This window comes from Artemia sp. Qi Xiang Cuo, chromosome 2 (assembly GCF_049724085.1).
Source record: "Artemia sp. Qi Xiang Cuo chromosome 2, ASM4972408v1, whole genome shotgun sequence".
NCBI lineage: Eukaryota > Metazoa > Arthropoda > Branchiopoda > Anostraca > Artemiidae > Artemia > Artemia sp. Qi Xiang Cuo.
The window spans coordinates 22,979,162-23,003,068 of record NC_142795.1 but is presented as its reverse complement, the minus strand read 5'-3'; the positions used below and the strand labels follow the sequence as shown (position 1 = coordinate 23,003,068).

At 35.4% G+C, this 23,907-nt stretch overlaps 2 protein-coding genes across 8 annotated transcripts in view; one reads left to right on the top strand and one right to left on the bottom strand.

The window, feature by feature from the left end:
• The window catches only part of LOC148955012 (thyrotroph embryonic factor-like), a 173,741-nt gene that overhangs the window by 87,958 nt on the left and 61,876 nt on the right, over nt 1–23,907 (top strand). For 6 of the 7 annotated variants that reach the window (XM_089099679.1, XM_089099688.1, XM_089099664.1 and 3 more), the window contains exon 3: nt 19,523–19,647. In XM_089099679.1, the coding sequence (XP_088955805.1) occupies nt 19,523–19,647 (125 nt within the window). Of the gene's footprint in view, nt 1–7,566; nt 7,719–19,522; nt 19,648–23,907 lie in introns of those variants that run through there. The other variant, XM_089099696.1, reaches the window with a different exon arrangement.
• On the bottom strand, nt 10,790–13,944 carry LOC148955013 (uncharacterized). Its single transcript, XM_089108023.1, has 2 exons — nt 13,734–13,944; nt 10,790–11,590 (listed from the first exon to the last, which is right to left on the bottom strand). The coding sequence occupies exons 1-2, from the start codon at nt 13,888–13,890 to the stop codon at nt 10,887–10,889; spliced, it is 861 nt and encodes a 286-aa protein (XP_088964149.1). The 5' UTR covers nt 13,891–13,944; the 3' UTR covers nt 10,790–10,886.

Genomic DNA, 23,907 nt, shown 5'->3' with positions numbered 1-23,907 from the left:
CACTCGAATATACAAATTCGAGACTCTTAACTATAACTAAACTAGAACTCTAACACAAACTATAAGCTAAGACTCTAAGCTAAAACTCTAAACTCTTAACTAAATCTAAACTGAACTAGAACTCTAACTAAAACTCTAAGCTATGACTCTAAGTTAAAACTATAAACTCTTAACTAAAACTTCACTAATCTACAACTTTAAATAAAACTTTAAGCTATGACTCTAAGCTAAAACTCTAAATTCTTAACTATAACTAAACTAAACTAGAACTCTAACTAAAACTCTAAGCTAAGACTCTAAGGTAAAACTCTAAACTCTTAACTAAAACTAAACCTAACTAGAACTCTAACAAAAACTCTAAGGTAAGACTCTAAGCTAAAACTCGAAACTCTTAACTAAAACTTAACTAAACTACAACTTTAAGCTATGACTCTTAAGCTAAAACTCTAAATTCTTAACTATAACTAAACTAAACTTCAACTCTAACTAGAACTCTAAGCTAAGACTCTATGGTAAAACTCTTAAATAAAACTAAACTAAACTATAACTCTAACTAAAACTCTAAGCTAAGAATCTAAGCTAAAAACTCTAAACTCTTAACTAAAACTATACTAAACTAGAACTCTAACAAAAACTCTAGGCTAAGACTCTAAGATATTACACTCTAAACTCTTAACTAAAAGTAAGCTAAACTAAAAATATTATATAATAATATAATATAAATCTAAAAAATAAAATATAATAATACAATAAAATACAAATATATCAAAAACTTTAAGCTAAGACTCTAAGCTAAAAACTATAGACTATTAACTATAAAAAAACTAAAATTCAACTTTAACAAAAAATATAATCTAATACTCTAATCTAAAACTCTAAAATCTTAACTATTACTAAACTAGAACTTCGAAAAAAACTATTCTAAGACTCTGAGATAAAAACTCTAAACTCTTAACTAACACTAAACTGAACTAGAACTCTAACTAAAAGTCTAAGCTATGACTCTAAGGTAAAACTCTAAACTATTAACTAAACCTAAACTAAACTAGAACTCTAAGTAAAAGTCTAAGCTATGACTCTAAGGTAAAACACCAAACTCTTAACTAAAACTAAACTAAACTAGAACTCTAACAAAAACTCTAAGCTAAGACTCTAAGCTACAAAACTCTAAACTCTTAACTAAAACTAAACTAAACTAAAACTCTAAGCTAAGTCTCTAAGGTAAAACTCCAAAGTCTTAACTATATCGAAACTAAACTAGAACTATAACAAAAACTCTAATCTAAGGCTCTAATCTAAAACTCTAAACTCTTAACTATTACTAAACTAAACTTCAACTCTAACAAAAACTCTAAGCTACGACTCTAAGCTAAAACTCTAAACTATTAACTAAAACTAAACTAAACTAAAACTTCAACAAAAACTCTAAGCTAAGACTCTAAGCTAAAAAACTCTAAACTCTTAACTAAACTAAACTAGAACTCTAACTAAAACTCTAAGCTAAGACTCTAAGTTAAAACAAAAAACTATTAAATAAAACTAAACTAAACTAGAACTCTAACAAAAACTCTAAGCTAAGACTCTAAGCTAAAAAACTCTAAACTCTTAACTAAAACTAAACTAAAACTCCAAGCTAAGTCTCTAAGGTAAAACTCCAAACTCTTAACTATATGTGTAACTAAACTAGAACTCAAAACTAAAATAAACTAGAACTCTAACAAAAACTCTAAGCTAAGACTCTAAGCTAAAATTCTAAACTCTTAACTAAACTAGAACTCTAACAAAAATTCTAAGCTAAGACTCTAAGCTAAAAACTCTAAACTCTGAACTAAAACTAAACTAAACAAAAACTCTAAGCTAAGACTCTAAGCTAAAACTCTAAACTCTTAACTATTACTAAACTAAACTTCAACTCTAACAAAAACTCTAAGCAAAGACTCTAAGCTAAAACTCTAAACTATTAACTAAAAGTAAACTAAACTAGAACTTCAACAAAAACTCTAAGCTAAGACTCTAAGCTAAAAACTCTAAACTCGTAACTATAGCTAAATTAAACTAGAACTGTAACAAAAGCTCTAAGCTATGACTCTAAGCTAAAATTCTAAACTCTTAACTAAAACTAAACTAAATTAGAACTCTAACTAAAACTCTAAGCTAAGACTCTAAGCTAAAAACTCTAAACTCTTAACTAAAACTAAACTAAAACTCTAAGCTAAGTCTCTAAGGTAAAACTCCAAACTCTTAACTATATGTAAACTAAACTAGAACTCAAAACTAAAATAAACTAGAACTCTAACAAAAACTCTAAGCTAAGACTCTAAGCTAAAATTCTAAACTCTTAACTAAACTAGAACTCTAACAAAAAATCTAAGCTAAGACTCTAAGCTAAAAAACTCTAAACTCTTAACTAAAACTAAACTAAACAAAAACTCTAAGATAAGACTCTAAGCTAAAACTATAAACTCTTAACTCTTACTAAACTAAACTACAAATCTGACAAAGACTCTAAGCTAAGACTATAAACTATTCAATAAATCTAAAATAGAACTTCAACAAAAACTCTAAGCTAAGATTCCAATCTAAAAACTCTAAACTCTTAACTAAAACTAAAATAAACTAGAACTCTAACAAAAACTCTAAGCTAAGACTCTAAGCTAAAATTCTAAACTCTTAAATACAACTAAACTAAATTAGATCTATAACAAAAATTCTAGTATAAGACTATTATTTAAACCACCTAACTATTAACTAAAAGTAAACTAGAACTTTAATTTAAACTCAGATGTAAAAAATCGAACTCTTAACTAAAATTTAAATAAACTAGAAATCTAACAAAAAACTCTAAGCTAAAATTCTATGCTATTAACTATTACTAAACAAAACTTCAGCTCTAACAAAAAACTCTAAACTAAAACTCTAAACTATTAGCTAAAACTAAAATAAACTAGAACTTCAAAAAAAACTCTCATCTAAGACTCTAAGTTAAAATCTCTAAACTCTTAACTAAAACTAAACTAAACTAGAACTCTAACAAAAACTCTAAGCTTAGACTATAAGCTAAAACTCTAGACTCTTTAACTAAAACTAAACTAAACTAGAACTCTAACTAAAACTCTAAGCTAAGACTCTAAGGTAAAACACCAAACTGTTAACTAAACTAAACTAGAACTCTAACTGCAACTCAAAGGTAAAACATCAAACTCTTAACTAAAATTAAACTAAACTAGAACTCTAACAAAAAAACTAAGCTAAGACTTTAAGCTAAAACTCGAAACTCTTAACTAAAACTTAGCCAAACTCAAACTTTAAGTAAAACTCTAAGCTATGACTAAGCTAAAACTCTAAATTCTTAACTATAACTAAAATAAACTTCAACTCTAACTAAAACTCTAAGATGAGACTCTAAGGTAAAACTCTAAACTCTTAACTAAAACTAAACTAAACTAGAACTCTAACAAAAACTCTAAGCTAAGACTCTAAGCTAAAACTCGAAACTCTTAACTAAAACTTAACCAAACTACAACTTTAAATAAAATTCTAAGCTAAGACTCTAAGCTAAAACTCTAAATTCTGAACTGTAACTAAACTAAACTAGATCTCTGAATAAAACTCTAAGCTAAGACTCTAAGTTAAAAACTCTAAACTCTTAAGTAAACTAAACTAGAACTCTAACAAAAACTCTAAGCTAAGACTCTAAGCTAAAAAACTCTAAACTTTTAACTAAAACTAAACCAAACTAAAACTCTAAGCTAAGTCTCTAAGGTAAAACATCAAACTCTTACCTATAACTAAGTTGTGGGTGAAAAGGATGGGTACTTCAATTGGAAAATGGGTTTAGGACGGTCACTATGAAAAGAACTTGTTCTGAAATGCCTTTGGAAAAGTATTGCTTGGTGTTGGGCATTCAAAAAGCTGTAAAGTAAAGTTTTGGGTGAAAAGGATGTGAACTTCAACTTGTAAAATTGGTTTAGGAAGGACATTATGAATAGAAATTGGTCTGAAATGCCTTTTGAAAAGTATTGCTTGGTGTTGGGGCATTCAAAAGGCTGTAAAGTAAAGTTGTGGGTAAAAAGGATGGGTACTTCAATTTGTAAAATGGGTTTAGGAGGGACATTATGAAAACAACTTGTTCTGAACTGCCTTTGAAAAGTATTGCCTGGTCTTGGAGCATTTGAAAAGCAGTATAGTAAAGCTGTGTGTGAAAAGGATGGGTACTTCAACTTGTAAAATGGGTTTAGGGTGGACATTAAGAAAATAACTTGTTCTGAAAAGATATAATGAAGCCATAAAAAAGTATTAAAAAATGGGGGCTCAGGCATTTGGGGCGCGGGGGGTCCTTGGGGAGCCGGGGGGACTTTTGCGGCCGGGGGGTTTCGTTGGGGTTTGGGGTTTGGGGATCGGAACCGTTGGGGGTTGGGGTAGGGGGATCAGAGCCCTTGGGGGCTGGGGTAGAGGACCTCACAACACTGTTCAAATACAACTTGTGTATTATAACGACCACAGAGTTTCTCCCTCAAAACCTCTTCTAAAACCTCTTCTAAAATCATCTTTTAAAATGTCTCTAACTGTTTCACCAAAATAATTCCCTAAAACGTCTAAAACGGTTTCTCCCAAATAACCCCTAAACTAAATTTCCGCGTGTTCATTTTCTTTTTAGCATCCCTGCACTTTCAGATTTCAAATTACTATGAAACCCTTTCCCGCGTTAATCTATTCATCTCTAAGATGTTTCTTGGAGAATTGTTTCCAGGGTGAAGTTTATTAATATCTTTGGAGTTCGACCAGTAGAATTGTTTCCGGGGCGAAGTTTTATTAATGTCTTGGGTCTATTCCTGGAGAATTGTTTTTGGGCAAAGTTTTTTAATGTCTGACAGATGATGTCATGGTTGATTGATTTGTCAAGAAAGGGGAATTAATTTGTTGTTTCTAAGGGGAATTATTGATTCACGAAAGGGGAATTGAGGTCATTGCGTGATCCTTTTTCCTATTCCTGGATCTTAACATTCGCCCCGACCGTGCACTTGGCCAAAACAACAACGACAACAAATAAATCGACCTTGGAAAAAGAGGCCATTGACCCACTTTGATTAACCACGTGTTCTCCCTAGGGACTCTATGCCCATATATGGTGTAGGGTCACGACTATAAGACCCCTTTCTACGTATAGTATTGGTTATTGGGAAGTATACAGACGTTATCAGGGGAGATTTTTCCTGGTAGTGGGGGGGGGTCGGGGGTTATGTGGGAGGATCTGTCCATGAAGGAAGTTTTCATGGGGGAAGGGACATTGCTATGAAGGGGACGCCGGACTTCCCAGCATTATTTAAAAAAAGATAAGAAATTAAATATAAAAACAAGTTTTTCAGCTGCGACAGCAGCAACATCAAAACTTTAAACGAACAGAAAATATTACATATATGATTGGGTTCACCCCCTAGTCAATACCTTGCTCTTTAAGCCAAAGTATTTTTAGTACTTTCATAAGAGCTATTTATTCTAATTAACGGCCTTTTTGATTAAGCGGTCATTTTTAAAGAATTAAAACAAAATTCGAACCTTTGAGTCAAGAGCGGGTCGTTGGATAGGGGGCAAACCCCCTATTATACGTATTAAAAATATATGAAAATTGAAATTTGTTATTTAGGTCAATTAGTAATCTGCGCATATTAGTTTCTAATAAAAACATTCGTAAATAAAATTCAACAACTTTCGAGAAAGCCATTTAACCAAATAAAAGTAAATTAATATTCGAACTTTGTTTTAATTATTCTTGTACGGTGAGCCAAGATCAAAACCTGCATTTATTCAAAAACGTTCAAAAATTAAATAAGAAAAAATAAGTTTTTTTAACTGAAAGTAAGGAACGACGTTAAAACTTAAAACGAACAGAAATTATTCCTTATATGAAAGGGGCTTTCCCCTCCTTAACGCCTCGCTCTTTACGCTAAAGTTTGACTCTGTCTCACAACTCTATTTTTTTTATACAATGAAAAACTTTAGCGTAAAGAGCGAGGTGTTAAGGTGGGGACAGCCCCTTTCATATAAGGAATAATTTCTGTTCGTTTTAAGTTATAACGTCGTTCCTTACTTTCAGTTAAAAAAACTTCTTTTTTTTTATTTAATCACATGAAAGCTCATCATTTTGGCTCGAAAGCATTTTCGCCCTCTTAGGACCAATATTTTTGTTTCACTGCACAAAGTGCCCGAAAATGGCAACCGGTTGAGTTGTGATCTCTTTCATCATGAAGGGCAGAACCTGCTGAGATTTGCTGTAAAGCCTGAGACAGGTAGAACCTGTTCAATATATCACTCCTGGAAAAAAAATTGCACCCAGGCATGTGAGTCACCCAGAATCGAAACGAAAACAAGGTCGACTTTTAAATATTTTAATCCTTGTACCACAGTCAAGTGCCCTTAGCTGGGTTACCACTTCTAATAAGACTTGTCATGTGTGCCATATCTACTGTTGTGAGGAAAAGGCAGTGATTTTGTGTCTTGCATTTTTGCCGTTGCTACTCTACCATTCACTGCCCGAAACCGTCTCCAAACGATTTGTCTAGAAATGTCACAAAAATGGATTCGAACGAAACTAGAACACCGATTTCTTATTTAAATTACCATATTCTTATTCCCTTCGTTATTGAACCAAGATGGGTCATTTCCAATGGAAAACAGAATGAATATCTGTTTCAGAAAATCCACTCTGAAGAAGTCAAACTATAGGCGGTTGCTTGATAGTCCAACGACGATTTCAAATTTACAGCTCGAAAGGATTTTTTAGCGACAGAAGCGTTTGTCCTAGGGGAAAGGTTAAAATATAGAAGTCCTTTTATCTGCCACTATTTTTTGCATCTCCAGTGGGAAACGTCTCTCCCCCTCCTCTATGTGAAGATAAATATATACAATAAGCGCACTTTGTAGGCTTGTTGCATCCGCTTGTTTTACCTAGCATCTCGAGTCAATGGTTTCTGCATATATGCTATGTAACGCGTCTTCTATTTTTTACATTTATGGCGACCATTGAACTTACCCAAGCTTGATAAGGGGTGGCGCCAATCGGGAGGAGGCGAAGGTAGCATTTATCCCCTTCATGTTTTTGCTCTCCCCTCCTAGATTTTAATAGTACATTTTGGCATTTTTGTTGAATCATTTTTTTGGGGGGTAATTTCTTTAAAAATTTGAAAACATTAAAATTGACCCACCCGCTTGTGTGCCTCCCCTACATTTTCGTGAATTGGTGTCACCGTACATGAGCCAGACTTGTCAGATTTTTACATTTTACGTTCGCCTATAATCACTGCAAATTTGCAGTCGAAATTGAAGGAGGAGGTAAAATACTAAGTGGTCAATTGAATATTTTCTTCGCCGCTGGTAAATCCGCACATGGGTGCCCCTGACTATATACTATCTACTCTCCTCAAAAAAAGAACTAAATGCGAGGCAAATTTGGAAATCGTTGATCCTAGTTATCTTTACAATGCCACCTGACACGTGGTTTTAGTTTCTTGCTTTGAAGCTTGTTAGTCCGGTTTCTTGCTCCATTGTAATCACATGGCCTACTCGTGCTTTTCTCTCCCAGTCTCCTGAATTCACGTTGACGTGTACACCATTTTCGTTTTCTGATATTTTCTGATTCTCGGCTGTGGATCAAAAATATTTCTTTATTTGTGGAAATTAAAGGATTTCAATGTTGAGACGTACTGATTTTACTTTTAAAGGTTCTATGATTCTTGGTTTATATTTGTATTTATTTTAATAAAAGTGGTTTTTGTCAAGAAGCGTCTTTTGACAGTCCAAAACACGTTAGTCAACATGTGTATTTTTGTGGTATTTAGGGTGAATAGCCTACCTTCATTAAACAAATAGGCTATATGCGTTGGTAAATTTATCATGTAGCCTTAAAGGGAAAACAAATAGCCTAGCGAAAATGGCATAATAAATAGCCTACCATTCACTTCTTCGTCCTCTTTCCAGATTTAATAACCAATGTCGTTTTAACTGCGTTCCAACCCCCTCCCCAATTGGGCTAGATGTAGCCCTAGGCTGTATGCAAAACCTTGCTGCTTTTCTCGTTGTCATTATTTTTGTGCTTATTTCTCGTCAACAATCAGTTCATAATGCCAAATAAAGCCAATTCGGAAAGAAAACCTGGTATACTTGGGTAGGCTATTTAGCTTTGGGATATATCTAGCCCTATTGGGGGGGGGACGTGAACAGAGGTGACCTTCGTGTTTATATTTTGGAAGAATATTAAATTAAAAATCAATGATATATTTTTCTCACCCGATTTACCTAGTAAGTTTAACAAATTTACCCTTATTTCTCACTCAAAGTTGGGGTATAAGCCTAGACTTGGGGCTATTGAGAAAGAAACATGTTAATGAAACAATTTTTATTTCATAACATGCAGAAAAATTGTAGTTCGCACATTTTGAAGGTGCGTCTACCATACTCCCACCCCCCCCCCCCCAATACCCCTAATGTGCAAATATATTACCCAAATTATACATTTCTCAAGCATTTTCCCATGCGTCACTCTTGTTTCAACCCATACCCGTAAATTGGATCAACGCTAACGGAATCAAGAAAGAGAAAAAAAATACATGGGAAATATATAATTTTGGCTGTATATTTTGCACATTAGGGGAGGGGGATAGTGGAAACGGCTTCAAAATGTGTTACGATTTTTCAAAAAAAAACAAACTTTGGCATATAGCCCTGGTTTGCAACCCCGCAATTGAGCCGGTAGTGATCATCATATTTGGAAAGAGAGATGGCAAAATGGAGGGTATGGTTATCTTTCAACTACCAAATTAATCCATTAACTTTACCTTATTTGTTATTCTTCTTGAATTTTATTTTATGGCTTTTAATAAAGTCAACTACGTCTGCTTTTACCTGAGCAGTATAATTTTGACAATTATGCCGTCTGAAGTGGGGGCTGTATGCTGCCTAGGGTTGATATAATTATCCTAAGATTTGTCCTTAAGGGTTCCGCTAAATGTTTAAACATAGAAGAGCTAATGTTGCTAATATTGCCCTCAAGAAGTGATAAATGAGTCTCATTTTTAATTTTCGTGGGTGGCCATATAGTCTAAATATTTTTCTCTTAGATGGCCTTTCCTTCTCCCTTAAAAAGAAAGATAATGTATGGCTAAGTAAGCTCTGTTCAAAAGGGGTTCTTCCCTTGGTTAATTGTTGGCTTTATTTCCTGTTACCACTATAATGGAGAATGATATAAACTTGTTTTCTCTAAAGACTATTCCAGGGCCTTTTTTCCACAAATTATTAAGGTTCCTTCACATTGAAACGTAAGAAATTACGTTATGTCGTTAAGTTACGTTACGTCTCTTAAGTTATGGAGCCCTTTTCACACTATTACGTCCACTTTCACATACAAACCCATAAGCCTCTACATAAAAATCCATAATTTCGTCACTATCAGCAGCAGCGGTTTTTTTTGAACTAGCAATATGTGGAACGGTGAAGACTCAAGCAGCTCTGATGATGAAATTTTGATGCTTTCTGCAGCTCTTTTGTGTGTAAAAGGAAAAAGCCCAAAGAAGAAAAAGAAAAGAGACTATTGGGTGAGACCTATTTTTACATCTGAAAACAGAGATGCATTTGGACAGTTGAACCTTCTACAAGACATGATTCTGTGTGATGATGAAGAAAAGTTTTTTAATTTTACCCGTTTTTCAAGAAGTGAATACCTTGACATATTTGAGCAAGTCAAAGATAAAATTCGGAAGCAGGATACAAACTTTCGAAGAGCTATTTCTCCTGAAGTCAAGCTGGCACTAACTTTGAGGTACCTGGCAACAGGAGCCTCCATGACTTCATTGCATTACGACTTCCGTCTGGGAATCTCTACAGTTAGTGGAATTCTAAGTGAAACTTTAAAGGCTGTTTTTGATAGTCTGTCACCAACTTACCTGCAACCACCCTCAAAAAGTCAAATGGAAAAAATTGCAGACGATTTTCTGAAGAAATACAAAATGCCAAATTGTGTAGGTGCAATAGATGGGAAGCACATAAGGATGCAGTGTCCAAACAAAGGTGGATCTCTGGACTTCAACTACAAAGGTTTCCATAGCCTTGTACTACTGGCTGTCTGTGATGCCAGTTATAAATTCAGCTTTACTGATGTAGGCGCCTATGGCAGTGAAAGCGATGGTGGCATATTTGCAAGATCAGATTTGGGAAAAGCCATTGAAAACGGAAGCATACAGTTTCCTGCAAACAAATTGCTACCAGGCTCAGATATAGCTTTTCCCCACTTCTTGATTGGTGATGAAGCGTTTCCACTGAAACCATACATAATGAGAGCATATCCTGGCAAAAAACTGAATGATCAACAGAGGATATTTAATTATCGATTAAACTCGGTCAGGAGGATAATAGAAAACAGTTTTGGGCTTCTATCACAAAGATTTCGCATATTTAGAACAGAGATAATAGCCCAGAGAGAAAAAGTTTGTCAAATTGTCCAGACAGCAATCTGCCTTCACAATTACCTTATTGTCAATAGAGGTGTCACTCCTGAAGGTAGCTCTTCAGCATCATCTGATGGCTTGGGAGATATACGCCTGGCCACTAGCAACCACAGCTCAAGACCTACCCGAAACCTACGAGACAAGTTGGCAGACTATTTCATGACTGAAGCTGGTTCAGTGAGAGGACAAATGCAGAGGGCATTTCAAGGCTCATTTTGATTAGTCCCGATATTTTACTTTTTTTTTCCTTTAATTAATTTTGTAAACTGTTTATGGATGACTGCAACAAAGAATTAAAGCAAAGAATAATCTCAGAAAGGTTATTAACATTATTTCAATCTCGTTTACAAAAATATATATGAAAAAGGTAACTTCAATTACAAAAGAAGCTCATTCTGTATGCAATGTATTTTTCTTTCTATAATTCCTGATGATACTCAGAATCTCAAGTTGACAGTCCAGTTTGTCTTCCTGCGCCACTTGCTTGAAATGGGGTAAGATCGACTGAAGGAACATGAAATCTGGATCTGAAGTGGGACCACTTGTGTCATCTTTCTTTCTCTTTGAAGAAATTTTTTCAACAAGGTAGTTCTTCAGGGTTTCCTCTAGCTCACTGCTGTCTTCCTTCACTTTAGAAGAAGTACTGACTCCTGATCTCTTTCTCTTAACATGATGAACAGGACCAGGTGATACTGGGAATTCCTTTGGTAGGTTCTCCTCTTTCGACAAGTTAGCAGACCCTGGATCGCAACTTTCCTGTAATAAATCTTCTGGGGAATAAATAATGAAAGTACGTTCAATCTCTTTATCAGATTCTATTTCGGTAACTTCTCCTTGAGTATCACTTGAAGCATATGGCTGGATCTCGTCAGTATAATCAGTCATCATTGGCTTAGGTTGATTAACATTGCTGAAGGTTTTTCTATTTCTAGGCACAATCACATCTTTCAAAAAATCCATCGCAATCAGCATTTTTACCTCTCCCGGCTTTATGTCGACATCTGCTAGACCAGATCCACTTGGGGGTTTCAAGTTTTTCTTGATCCTAGAATATCTTTCCCGAAGGCCGGTCCATCTTTTCATCAGGTCCTCAACTGCAATGAAAGAAATATCTGTAAAACAAGTAACAATTCAAACAATGCAGAGGTGTCATTTGCTGAAACCTTGGGAGGGACCAGGACCTGGAGCTTAGCCCTCCTATTTTTGGCCGCGAAGCGGCAGCAATTATAAAAATAGATCACTAAAAAGTGTATTATTCCTACATTTGCCTCTTAGACACCTATTTTAGAGAAGCAAATAACTTATAACAAATATCGTGCCGTGAGGTGTCTGAGTTTTCAAAAGTTCAGTATTAGGAAGTATCATTTTGTCTATTTTCTAATAAATGAACTGGATAAATCGCCTCCCCCTATAATCCTTCTTTAATAGTAATGTTAAATTTAAAACTGAGATCGATTTGGATTTTGTTGTAGTTAAATTGATTTTTCCACAAAAGTTGAGGGAAAACAATCTACTAATTGCTTACTGGGGTTATAGGCTAATAGACTTATTAAATAAACAGCAATAGGAAGCATCTTGCAATGAAAGACAACTTGGCCAGTTAGAGTGCTATGTAAAGTTTAATCCAATGGCAAAGGCCAGTTAGAGTGCTATGTAAAGTTTAGATATAACCACTAATCTTCTAGGAGCTATGGATACAATCTGGATTTGCAATTTGAAAAGCTTTGGCATAGGCTACTAAGTTTATTTATTGCAAAACATTGATCTCCATGTTGATCTACTAAACTTAAAACTTGTCATTTATAGCATCATAAAGAAGTACAGAGCTACTCATTGTCTAAGCATGTTATTACTTTAGGGGCTTGAATTTATGCCACTGATGTTAATACCTATTTGTATTCAGAGTTGCATTATATTATAGTACAATATTGAAATCAGTGGTCACTTACAGAAGTTTAAAAAAATCAATCAAATGGCAGCAATTTACTCTATCTTGAAAAGCCAGGGAGATAAAAGTGGCATTTTGGCATGCAGGTTTGCTTATAAGGTATTTTTGCTCTAGTATCCAATGGCAAAAAGACAAAATCCAAAGACTGAGGGCAAATCTGTGATTTCCATCACAGCTGAAAAAAAACTTTGGTAAAGGTGTAGTGTAGCTCCCCCTGATAAAAACAGCTTATTTCTAAGGGTATATTATTCAATAAAGTGGGTTGTAAAGTTGCACAGATTGCAGCAAACATCCAGTAGAAGCAGAATGCAAACAACAGACTACTTACTGTATATTGAAGTTCTATTTGTAGGGCCTCTGCACCCTATACGACAGGGGGAGCTACACTTCACATTTACCACAATAATAACTTTGGTAAAGGTGCAGTGTAGCTCCCCCTGATAAAAACAGCTTATTTCTAAGGGTATATTATTCAATCAATTGGGTTGTAAAGTTGCACAGATTGCAGCAAACATCCAGTAGAAGCAGAATGCAAACAACAGACTTCTTACTGTATATTGCAGTTCTATTTGTAGGGCCTCTGCACCCTATACTACAGGGGGAGCTACACTGCACCTTTACCACCAAAATAACTTTGGTAAAGGTGCAGTGTAGCTCCCCCTGATAAAAACAGCTTATTTCTAAGGGTATATTATTCAATCAATTGGGTTGTAAAGTTGCACAGATTGCAGCAAACATCCAGTAGAAGCAGAATGCAAACAACACACTTCTTAATGTATATTGCAGTTCTATTTTTAGGGCCTCTGCACCCTATACTACCGGGGGAGCTACACTGCACCTTTACCACCATAATAACTTTGGTAAAGGTGCAGTGTAGCTCCCCCTGAAAAAAACAGCTTATTTCTAAGGGTATATTATTAAATCAAATGGGTTGTAAAGTTTCACAGATTGCAGCAAACATCCAGTAGAAGCAAAATGCAAACAACACACTTCTTACTGTATATTGCAGTTCTATTTGTAGGGCCTCTGCACCCTATACTACAGGGGGAGCTACACTGCACCTTTACCACCATAATAACTGTGAGCTATGATGGAATCACCTTCCAAGGCTCTTTTACTAGGCTTTAAAGGTACAAAGAGTACTAGCCTATGTAGATACTGAAACAAAGGAAATGAAAGGAAAACGAACATTATGTAGGTGGCAACCAGTCATAAAACTGGGGTTTCTACCTCCCCCAAAAGCATTTCTTAAACCAGTTTTGCCTATGAAAAGTAGCAAAGAAACTTACCAAGAAAAGTTCTTCCACATTCTTTGTTGATTTTCTCAACAAATGAAGACCAAGCGTTTAGCTTCTTTGCAGAGTCCTTATAGTCCATCTGCTTTTTATCGTACAAAAAAGGACGTTGTTTGACAAAGTCAATTATTTTTTCATCAAGGGAGTCCATTTATCCCACAAAGCTTGAAACTTTTGCGTAACGTAACGTAAAAATAGAGCCCGACTCTATTTTCTATGTTCGTTATGCTATGTAAAAATCCTACGTTACGTCGAACGTAAGAGAACATAACGACCAAAACATAACGTAACTTCTTGATGTGAAAGGTTACATAAGACGCATAAGGCAGTGTGAAAGGCATGACGTAGCAATGTGAAAGCACCTTTAAGCACAAACAAACAAAATAATGGAATTTGTGAAAATCTATATGCTTGCGGTTGAAAGCCTATTTTAGTGTGAATTGATTAAATTGATATATCTTGGTCCTATATTAAATTTTAATTAAATCGCAGCCGATTTTCTGAGATACAAACTTTTTCGCATGCTGACCAATGGTCTGCGAAAGGTCAGGTACCGATCTCCTGGTTTTCTGCCTTCGACCAGGAGTGCAATGCGCGGTTTGGGGCAAATCATCCGACGCTTTTAACAAAATGATTGTAATAAAATTGTAATTGCCCGCGACTTGCAATTTATTTGCTCATTACACTGGGTGAAAACACTTATTCGTATGATGTTGTCGATTTGGGTTCCACTTCAACACTAGTGCTCTCACAAGCTCCTTAAATCCCAGTAGTATGTACGTAGTATGTAGTAGTATGTACATACATGCTGTTAACATACTATTATTGGCTGATGATTAGCGCTAAAGAATTTTTCAAATCTTATGTCTTGAATTATTAAAAAAAAAAAAACCGAAACTAAGGATTGTTGAAGTCCATGTTTGTATATTAACGAAATATGTGCGACAACAAAAAACAAACACGAAAATAGGCACCCCCCCCCCCTAGTGAGTTCCATGGTTCAAAAAAAAGGAAAGAAAAATAGAAATACAATCCAAGAATAAAAAGAGAAAGAGCAGTCAGTTTGTTATTCATCACCTTTAATCATTTCGTATTAGTCGATACGGGACTCCACAGGCCCGGCAAAAATGATAAAAGAAAGAAAGATAACACCACCTGCTTACAGCCAAATCAAGAATATAACGGAACCAATACCAAAAAGTCAATTCTTAGGCTACACATATAAAAAAGAAAAGGAGTCATAGTAAATGCATAACTAAGCTGTGCGAATGAATAATACTATAGTAAATAATATTCATAGTAACTGTTTATTGACTTGCTCTTAAAAAACTCAACTACTAGACATTTGAAGATGCCAAAAGAATGACAACTCCATGCCATAGCTGGAAGTGTATTCTGCCCTCTTGAAGATGCCAATCTTCAAGAAGGCTTTAGGCCTGTTTTTTCACTCATCAATGTGCTAAGATTTTACATCTTTTGTCAGAAAACGCTTAAATGTGGAATCTTTGAACTAAGATCTTGCATCTTCAGTCGTTTTTATGCAAACGTCTTTCACCTTTTTGCTCTGATCAGCGGTCTGAGAACAATGATGATATCATCAAAGTTCTCTCATCATTTTTCAATATGGCAGAAAAATGGCGTTCTTCACACTTTTTGCTAACATCAATGAGCTGTAAGATCTTAGAACAAAGATGAGTTAAAAAACGATAATCTTTGCAGAAAGATGCAAGATGTTAGATGTAAGACCTTAGTGCTAAAACGGTCCTTTTATAAGAACCCTTGTGCTGTCAGAAAATCGTAGGTATGCGACAAACTGTCAGATGCAAACTTAGGAGACTGTAAGACACCTGAAAGTTTCACATGCAGCCATGCAAAAATAAAAGAAGCGCATGCAAGGACGCTAACTGATCTGAGATTTAAGATGGATTTATCAGCCGATGGACAAGATCTTATAGTTCGTGAATCTAACTGGAAAGTAGACAATCATTTTATACGCAAAAAAATTAAATGGTTTCATCGAAGTGAGTAAAATGAAAACCTTAGGCTGGATCCTAGGAAAATGTGCCTCAGTTTTATTACTGAGTTGGTATTACTGAGTTACACATGATGCCCAGATTCCTGGCAGTTTTTACTTTGTTGCATTAACGTGGAATTTTCAAGATAGATTCTTATCAAGAAGAATTCCAAGTAATCAGACATAGCCACCTTCAGATCTAAAGAGAGTACCATGCGAAACATATATCACATGAATACCCAGGCAAGCTCTGGAAACATTAAGAGCCAGCTAGATCAAATCAAACCATGGAACAGCTATCTCAAATGAAGCAAGAAGATTAGTCTCCAGGGAAACTTGGTCAAATGTTACGGCAGACGAATACGGTTCTGACTTGTATTTGGGCTCACCAACACAATAGTGGTGGCACAAAGACAACAAAAGTTTGGAATGCAAATTTTCTTGTATAAACCAGACATTAATATAAATCAAAACAGTGCTGGCTCCATGATTGACCCTTGTGGAACTCCAAATTCTAGTCATTTAGAGGGTTATCGCTAGCAAAAAACAGCAGTTGCATGCCCTCCTATGTGGCCCAGTTTAACAAGTAGTGGCATTTGTTAAAGAATCGAATGCTTTCTTTACATCCAACAATAAAGCAGCTGAGAATAAACCAAAACCTAAGGCCGGATGAAGGAAACTAAGAAGCGAAGCAAATGTCAATCACCAGGGCAAAACCCAAACTGATATCCATGGAGCAACTGTTTCGAATCGAGAAATTTTGTAAGGTTTGATAGCATGGTATTGTCAAAATATTTTGCTGAATACTAGCAGGAGAGAGAGATTGGTCTGTAATTTGAAGGGTTGCTTCTTCAACCTCCATTAAAAGAACTGTCGCACTTGCACTTTCAATCGCTACTGGAAAAATAACAAGATCCTAAGAAGTTTGGACAAGCTGAGATAAGGGTGATTGCTGGTAAAATGTAACAACCTTTGTAGGAATATGATCTAGGCATGAAGAGGAAATGCACTGTAGTAGTAGAGAAGCAGTCTTACAGATTTCAGACTGTTATTGGTACCCTTGCCGTTCATTTTAGCCAAGCCGGGCCTAATTAAGATTTGTAATCAAGATAGAGTGCTGGACAAATATCTGCTGTATAAAGCACATTGTACTTGCGTGAAAAAGTTTAAGTTTAATGTTTGGGTTTACCAATTAAATCAACCCTCAATTGTGCATCTTGTCATGATCACATTCCGTTTTCAGGTTGTTTGTTTTTTTAATTAGAACTAGTATTGGTATCGATTGGATATTGGGATATTGCTAGATTTCTTCTTTCAAACTTGTCTCAATTAAAACGCAACATATTTCGCAATTTCTTACTGATCACTTGAAATTTAAACAACAATTACTGAAAACCTGTTTTTTGCTTTTTTCCGGATTTTTCGGTTGCCGAGTTGTGGTCATAGTGCCGCTAGATACCCAACCAACTAAATAAATTAAATTAACTCATTAATATTTTCGGTATTAGCCTGTATATTTTTGCTCGTAAGCTATCCTTAGCGTTTTCCTACTGATTTCGTAGTTGAAAATTTAGGCGGGGTCTCAGATGAAACATCATTTAATAATCATATTGAATGTTTTCAAAAGTCTGTCTCAAAATCTAGGTAGACTGCGTAAATAGAAATATTTTTCTTTCTATTTTTATGTTCCATCTATTTTTTTTTTCATCCCTGTATTGTGTATTATGCATCAGTATGGACTGGAACATTTCTGAGAAATTTAAAATTTCCAAAACAGCGTAATTCGAGTATAGTCTGGCAAGTTGGTCAACGACTCAGTAAGAGATGTTGGTGAATAAAATAAAATTGCATCTTGTACAATAAAATTTATGTTAACGTTTAACGTTGTGTTAAATGTTTAACGTTTATGTTAAATGCTTCAACAGTAATTGCCTGATTTTGTTTTTTATGCGTGGTCTTCCAAATCTCGGTTTCCCCATGCATGATACCCGCTACACAAAAAATAGTCTTCAAGCTCCTCGGGCCGTCACAACCAGGCCAACATTTTCCTTGTAAAAGAATTAGAAATTGAAATGATTTGTTATAACGAAAGTAAGATTCAACTGAACTGTCTCATTTTAAGAAAAAAAGAGAAATATTATGTTTATATTATTAGTTTTAGATATACATAAACATACGTATTTCACAGCTGATAAAGCCATATACAAAACTGATACAAAGAAACTAATATAGATAAGTGAAAAATTCTACTTACGGGCCTCTAAACCTTTTAAAATTAATTTGCCTATTGTCATTATATATCTAGGAGAGTTGGTTTAAGGACTCGCAGTAGCAGCTCATAATTACCGTTGTTAAACAAATCATTACCGGTATATTGGGATTCTTTTAGATTTATTAGGTTTTTTTTGTTTTTTTTTATGTATAATCAAGTTTCTTGTCTGAACTGTCAGAGTAAAGACCTATCTTTTTTTTTTTTTTTAAAGTGATGCTAAATAAAGGTTGTTCACCTCATGGACAAGTTCTGCTTCTTGAGAGGATAATTTATTATGTTCTATGATTGATATAGAATTTCACACACAAAAAAAAACACTCATGTCAGAGTGGGTCACCTCGAGATTTTTGTTAGAGTCTATGCGCCCCGTGCGTCACCAAACACTTTGCGTGCCTAGTCTTAATTAATAGGATATTGAAGATTAACAGAATTAAACGAATGGTGTTAAATAAAAAAGAATCACTGTAAAAAGTTTGTTTTGACGATGGAAATCTGCCTGCCTCAGGTTTATTATTTTGTAGAGGCCGTCGTCCGTCCGGAAATGTTTCAAAGCCCTATTCTCTCAACTCATTTGTATTGCTGAAACACTGTATGGGGAATCTGAAAATGGGTGTGGATGGGGCTCCTCTCCATCTTTGAAAGGCGCTCTTTACTCATGTTTTGCTTCTCTGCCCCGTGAACAACCAACTATGGCGTGTTTTGCGAAGTGAGAAGCTAAGGCATACGAAGGATCTATTACCCGACTCTGATGTTTGGGATCTTTCAACGTGTTGTCAATAGGAATTTTTTGCTTTTTCAAAAAAAGGAAAACATTGATCAAACATGATAAACATGTTGAACTTCTTAATAAAGCAATTACAGTGCTAAGAACTTCAGTTCTTTAGTGAATATATTATAAAAGATAAGACCTAGAGTCTATCCCAATATTGATTAAATTGAAATAGCATTATTACAAAAATTCGTCGCAGTCGACTGCAGCCTACCGAAGCATCTTTAACTTGAACTTATTCTTCCACCCTCACTGTTCAATGCCTTTTCTCATGCCACCTCCCAGGAAAAACCGACTACCAGATGCAACTGACCTTTTTGTATACTAGAGTTATATTCTGGAATACCAGTGGTACAATTCTTGAGTTGAAATAACTGTAGGTATTTTTCGAATGTTTCATTTCTTGCCTTTCTTTGTATTCTTGGTTTTCTGGGGGAGGGGTACCTGGTCTATCGAGCTTATTGTTACATGTCCCTTTTGTTTTCAATAAGGCTATCGAAATTTCAATGAAGGCTATTTAGGAAATTATCTGTATAATCTACCTACCGTAGTTAGTCTTTCGAGTTCAGTATCTTATGTCTGAAACATACCGGTTATATATCTCGTGATCCAGTTGGGACACAATGTTGTGAACTATGTTTTTAATATCTATTTATCTCCTTTTTTATAGAGGAAATGGTGATATTTGATTTCTTTGCTATTCTTAACTTTTATTGTGATCTTTTCAGCGCTCAAAGGCAAGGATGATGCCGATAAAAAGGATGATGATCCCTGGGGTCTTGTCGATGGACAGTCGGCCTTTCTTGGCCCAAATCTATGGGACAGAGATGTTTTTGCCGATAGTGACCTAAAGGTTAGTATCACAATCTTAACACACTGATACTTTATGATGAGATGGTCGGTTAGTCTGTTCTCCTTATTTTTAATTTTTTAATTTTTTTTAAGAAGATTTTTATGAAGTTCCTTCTGCGTTTGCTTTATGTAAAAACTGAAGATTAATTGAAACAGAAGCGAAAGTAGAACTAGTGATCTTAAGAATTTTCTCATAACTTGCCCATTAATTCATGTACAGCATTGCATTTGGGACAAGATGATAATATTTAGGTAAGTTGTGGAGTCTACCTTAAGGGGAAAATTGGTAGGCCTATGTAAGGTACTTCTGGCATAAAGGAGAAAAATTATTTGCAAAGCAAGGGAGTCTGCTCCAGAGTCTAAGGTAAATCAGATACTTTTCAGTTATCCCGACCATACTCAAGACAAGATCTTTTATTGACAAAATACTGTTTTTGTCAATAGTTTTCTATAAATAGTTTTCTAAACTGGTCGACGGGGAGCAGGGCTCGATGTAGATGCAGGACTCAAGTTCTAGATCCGGTTTCTCTGTCTGCATTCGGAGATAATTAGCTTAGTCTCAGTGACATAAACTATTATGCAGGTATATTTTAATTAAATATTGAATATATAGATTTTGTTAGGTATTTAATATAATGCGTTCTGGGTGGCCTGTTTTCCATAATTCTCTGTTGTAGTTTCCATAAAAAAAAATTCTAAAATATTATATTTTGCTCATATTTTGGTATATTTCATTACAATTAACCTAACTTAACTTCTTGAGTGTGGTTGGGATCACTGACAATTACCTTAAACCATTCTGTGTATTTTTCATTTTCAGGTAGATCATAGCCAGCGCGGTGTTATTTTTGGTTTTTCTTTTAGACCAGGACACTTCGTATCGAAGGAGTTGTCGTAGAAACTTCGAAAAGGGCTCATTCGATTAGAAATTGGAAGGGCTTGTGCCCTTTTTCAGACTCGAAAGCGATTGGAGGAAAACTAACTTACGCCTACCATTTCCCCAAACGAATCCAATCAAAATTTTGTGATAGTCATTTTGTTCCACGTAGTTGAAAGCTCAGGAAATTAGGTCTTTGAGGATGACAACCCCCCCCCCACAGCCCTCAGGGCAAGGGTTGTAAGTTATGCTCTGGGGTCATATAAGGTTTTTATAGAAAACGCTGTTGCAGAAACTTCAAAAAGGGCTTATTCGATTGGAAGTTGAGAGGGCTAGTGCCTTTATTAATAGTCAAAAGTAATCGGAGGGCGAATTGCCCCCTCCCCCCCCCCATCATTTTGCCAAACACAACAAATCATTTTTCGAGATAGCCATTTTTTTAAACGTAGTTGAAAGGTCCGGAAATTATGTCGTCGAGTATCCCTCCAGTTCTCAGGGCAAGGATTGTAAGTTATGCCCTGGGGGCATATAAGGTTTTTTATAGAAAGCATGGCCATATAAACATCGGAAGGGGCTCATTGGATTGGTAATTAGACGCTCTACTGCTCTTTTTAAGAGTCAACGTGATCGGAGGGCAGCCACTCCCCCCCCCCTCACACACACACATGTCGTATTGTCTCGAAATGCATCTAATAGAAATTGAGATATCCATTCTGTTCAAAATAGTCTAAATATTATATAAAAAGGCTTATGGGGTTGGAACAACCCTCAGAGATTAGGGGAAAGGGTTTTAAGTTATGCCCAGGGGGTATTTACGGTTTTTATGGAACGGATGGTTGTTTAACTTTCGAAGAGGCTCATTTGGTTGAAAATTGGAAGTTCTAGTTCCTTTTTAAGCGTCAAAAGTGATAGACGGCATTTAGCCCCCCTCCCTCTTCTACAACCTCTCCTTTCACCAAACAAATCTGATTGAAATTATGAGATAGTGATTTTTTTCAAAATAGTCCAAAGAACATATAGTAATGTCTTTAGGGATGACACAACCCCCAGCGCTCTGGGGATAGGGGTGTAAGTTATTTTATGAGGGCCTATAAGGTTTTTATTGAATTAAATAAAAAAAACAAGTTTTTTTAACTGAAAGTTAGGAGTGACATTAAAACTTAAAACGAACAGGAATTATTCCGTATATAAAAGGGGCTGTCCCCTCCTCAACGCTTCGCTCTTTACGCTGAAGTTTTTTATTGTTTAAAAAAAAAAGTTAGCGTATAGAACGAAGTGTTGAGGAGAGGACAGCCTAAATTATATATTTATATATTGGAAATCAGCATAAAAGTCTGATTCTTTTGACGTATCTATCGGTATCAAAATTCCGTTTCTTAGAGTTTTGGCTACTATTGAGCCGGGTCGCTCCTTACTTGCAGTTACCACGAACTGTTTAATGGGTGGTAGTATAAACATGAGATCGGGCTTATTTGATTTGAAATTGGAAGTTATAGTGCCCTTTTTAAGAGTCAAAGTGATTTGAGAGTAAACAACCCCCCCCCTCCTCCAAGCTCAGTATTTGCCTTAACACCTCCAGTCAAAATTCGGAGATAATAATTTTATTCATCATAGTTGAAGGTTCTGGAAATTATATATGTGAGGAAGACACCCCCCCCCCCTACAGCTCTCAGGGAAAGGGTTGTAAGTTATTCCTTTGGGGCATATAAGATTCTTATAAAAAGGGTGGTCGTATATGTTTTGGAGGGGACTCACTTGGTAATCATAAGTTCTAGTGCACTTTTTAAGTGTCAAAGTGATATCAGCGCAGCTAACCCCCCCCCCCATCTCACACGCACAAACACATCGTGTTTTCCTGAGGTGTATCCAATAGATACTTTGAGACAGTCATTTTATTCAAAATAACCCAAATATCATATAACAAGGTTTTTGATTTTGATACAAACAACCAGAGTCTGAGGGTTGTAAGTTGTGCCCCTGGGGCATTTGAGGTTCTTATGGAAGAGATGGTTGTAAAAGCTTTAGAGGTAGCTCATTTGGTTGAAATTGCAAGTTCAAAACCCCTATGCTTTCTAAAACCCAGAGTATAATTTGTACTTAACTGAAAAAAGTCTTTTAAATATTTTCACCTTTTTAACTTCAAGAAAACAAAAATTAATTCAAATTTTAAGGAGTAAATATGAGCATACGTATTTTAAATTGACAATGCACATTTTTTCAGTAAATTCATTTGGATGTTTTCAGTCAAGTACAAATCATATTCTGGCTTTTAGAAAGCCTAGGGGTTTTGAACCCTACTCGTTTTAATTTCTGCTCATTTTGAGTTTGACTCTGTTATTTATTTTAATTTCTGTTCGTTTTGGGTTTCATTTATTTGTTGATACTGATTTGTGGTAGTTTTATGCCTGGTAGATTGTTTGATTCTATTTTTGTTCATTCTTGGTTTAATGGAGTTCTTAACTTTTTTTGAAAAACTTATTTTGTTGAAAAAGTTTTTTTTTTTTTTATTAATTTCAAGTTAAAGGTGGCTTTGCTCATGTTCTGAGGAGAATACGAAATATAACTAAACGTTTGCTTTGAAGAAAAAAAATGACTTTTGAATGTAAACAGTTTTTTCATAATAACGGCTAACATAGAAATTGAAACAGCTGCAGTTAGTAAATAAAAACGAGTTAGAGGAACAATTCTACTAAGTTGGGCATTCTCGAATTTCTCCCTGTTTTTTATAAGGTAGTTTCAGGTTGCAGTCCCAGTGATCTGTAGCGTCCTAGGAAATAAATATCATGTGCGGTATTAAATGCGAATAAGGAAACGGCTAACATAGAAATTGAAACAGCTGCAGTTAATTAAATAAAAACGAGTTAGAGGAACAATTCTACTAAGTTGGGCATTCTCGAATTTAAACCAGAGATACTGAAAAAAGAATGTTTATTCAGGACCAACCCGCCTGACTTCCTATGAAGAACTAAAATGTACCACTGTATTCTTTAAATAATGAGTAAAGATCCACTGAAATAATCTTTGTCACTGTTAACTCATTTTTACCAGAATAAACATTCATAATAGTTATTCTTTTTGGGCCGAAGATATATAGCTTTCAGTATCCCGAGGTGCTTCAGTCTAGAGTTTCTATTGTTTATATTTTCCTTCAATTTGATTTTTAATATAATTTTTTTATTGTGTTACTAATAGACCCTGGCGCCGCACCTGCGGATCGACCGAACGCTACCGATGAGACGTCTGGTCGACCGCCACCGGTGTGTTTCACCGCAACCGGTGTCCTTAAGGCGCGCCACCGCCAACAGAGGTGGCGGCGTTCGGTCGACTTTAAATTAATTTGGCGGCATTTCTTTATTGCGTCAACCGTAAAGTCGGAGTTTTTCC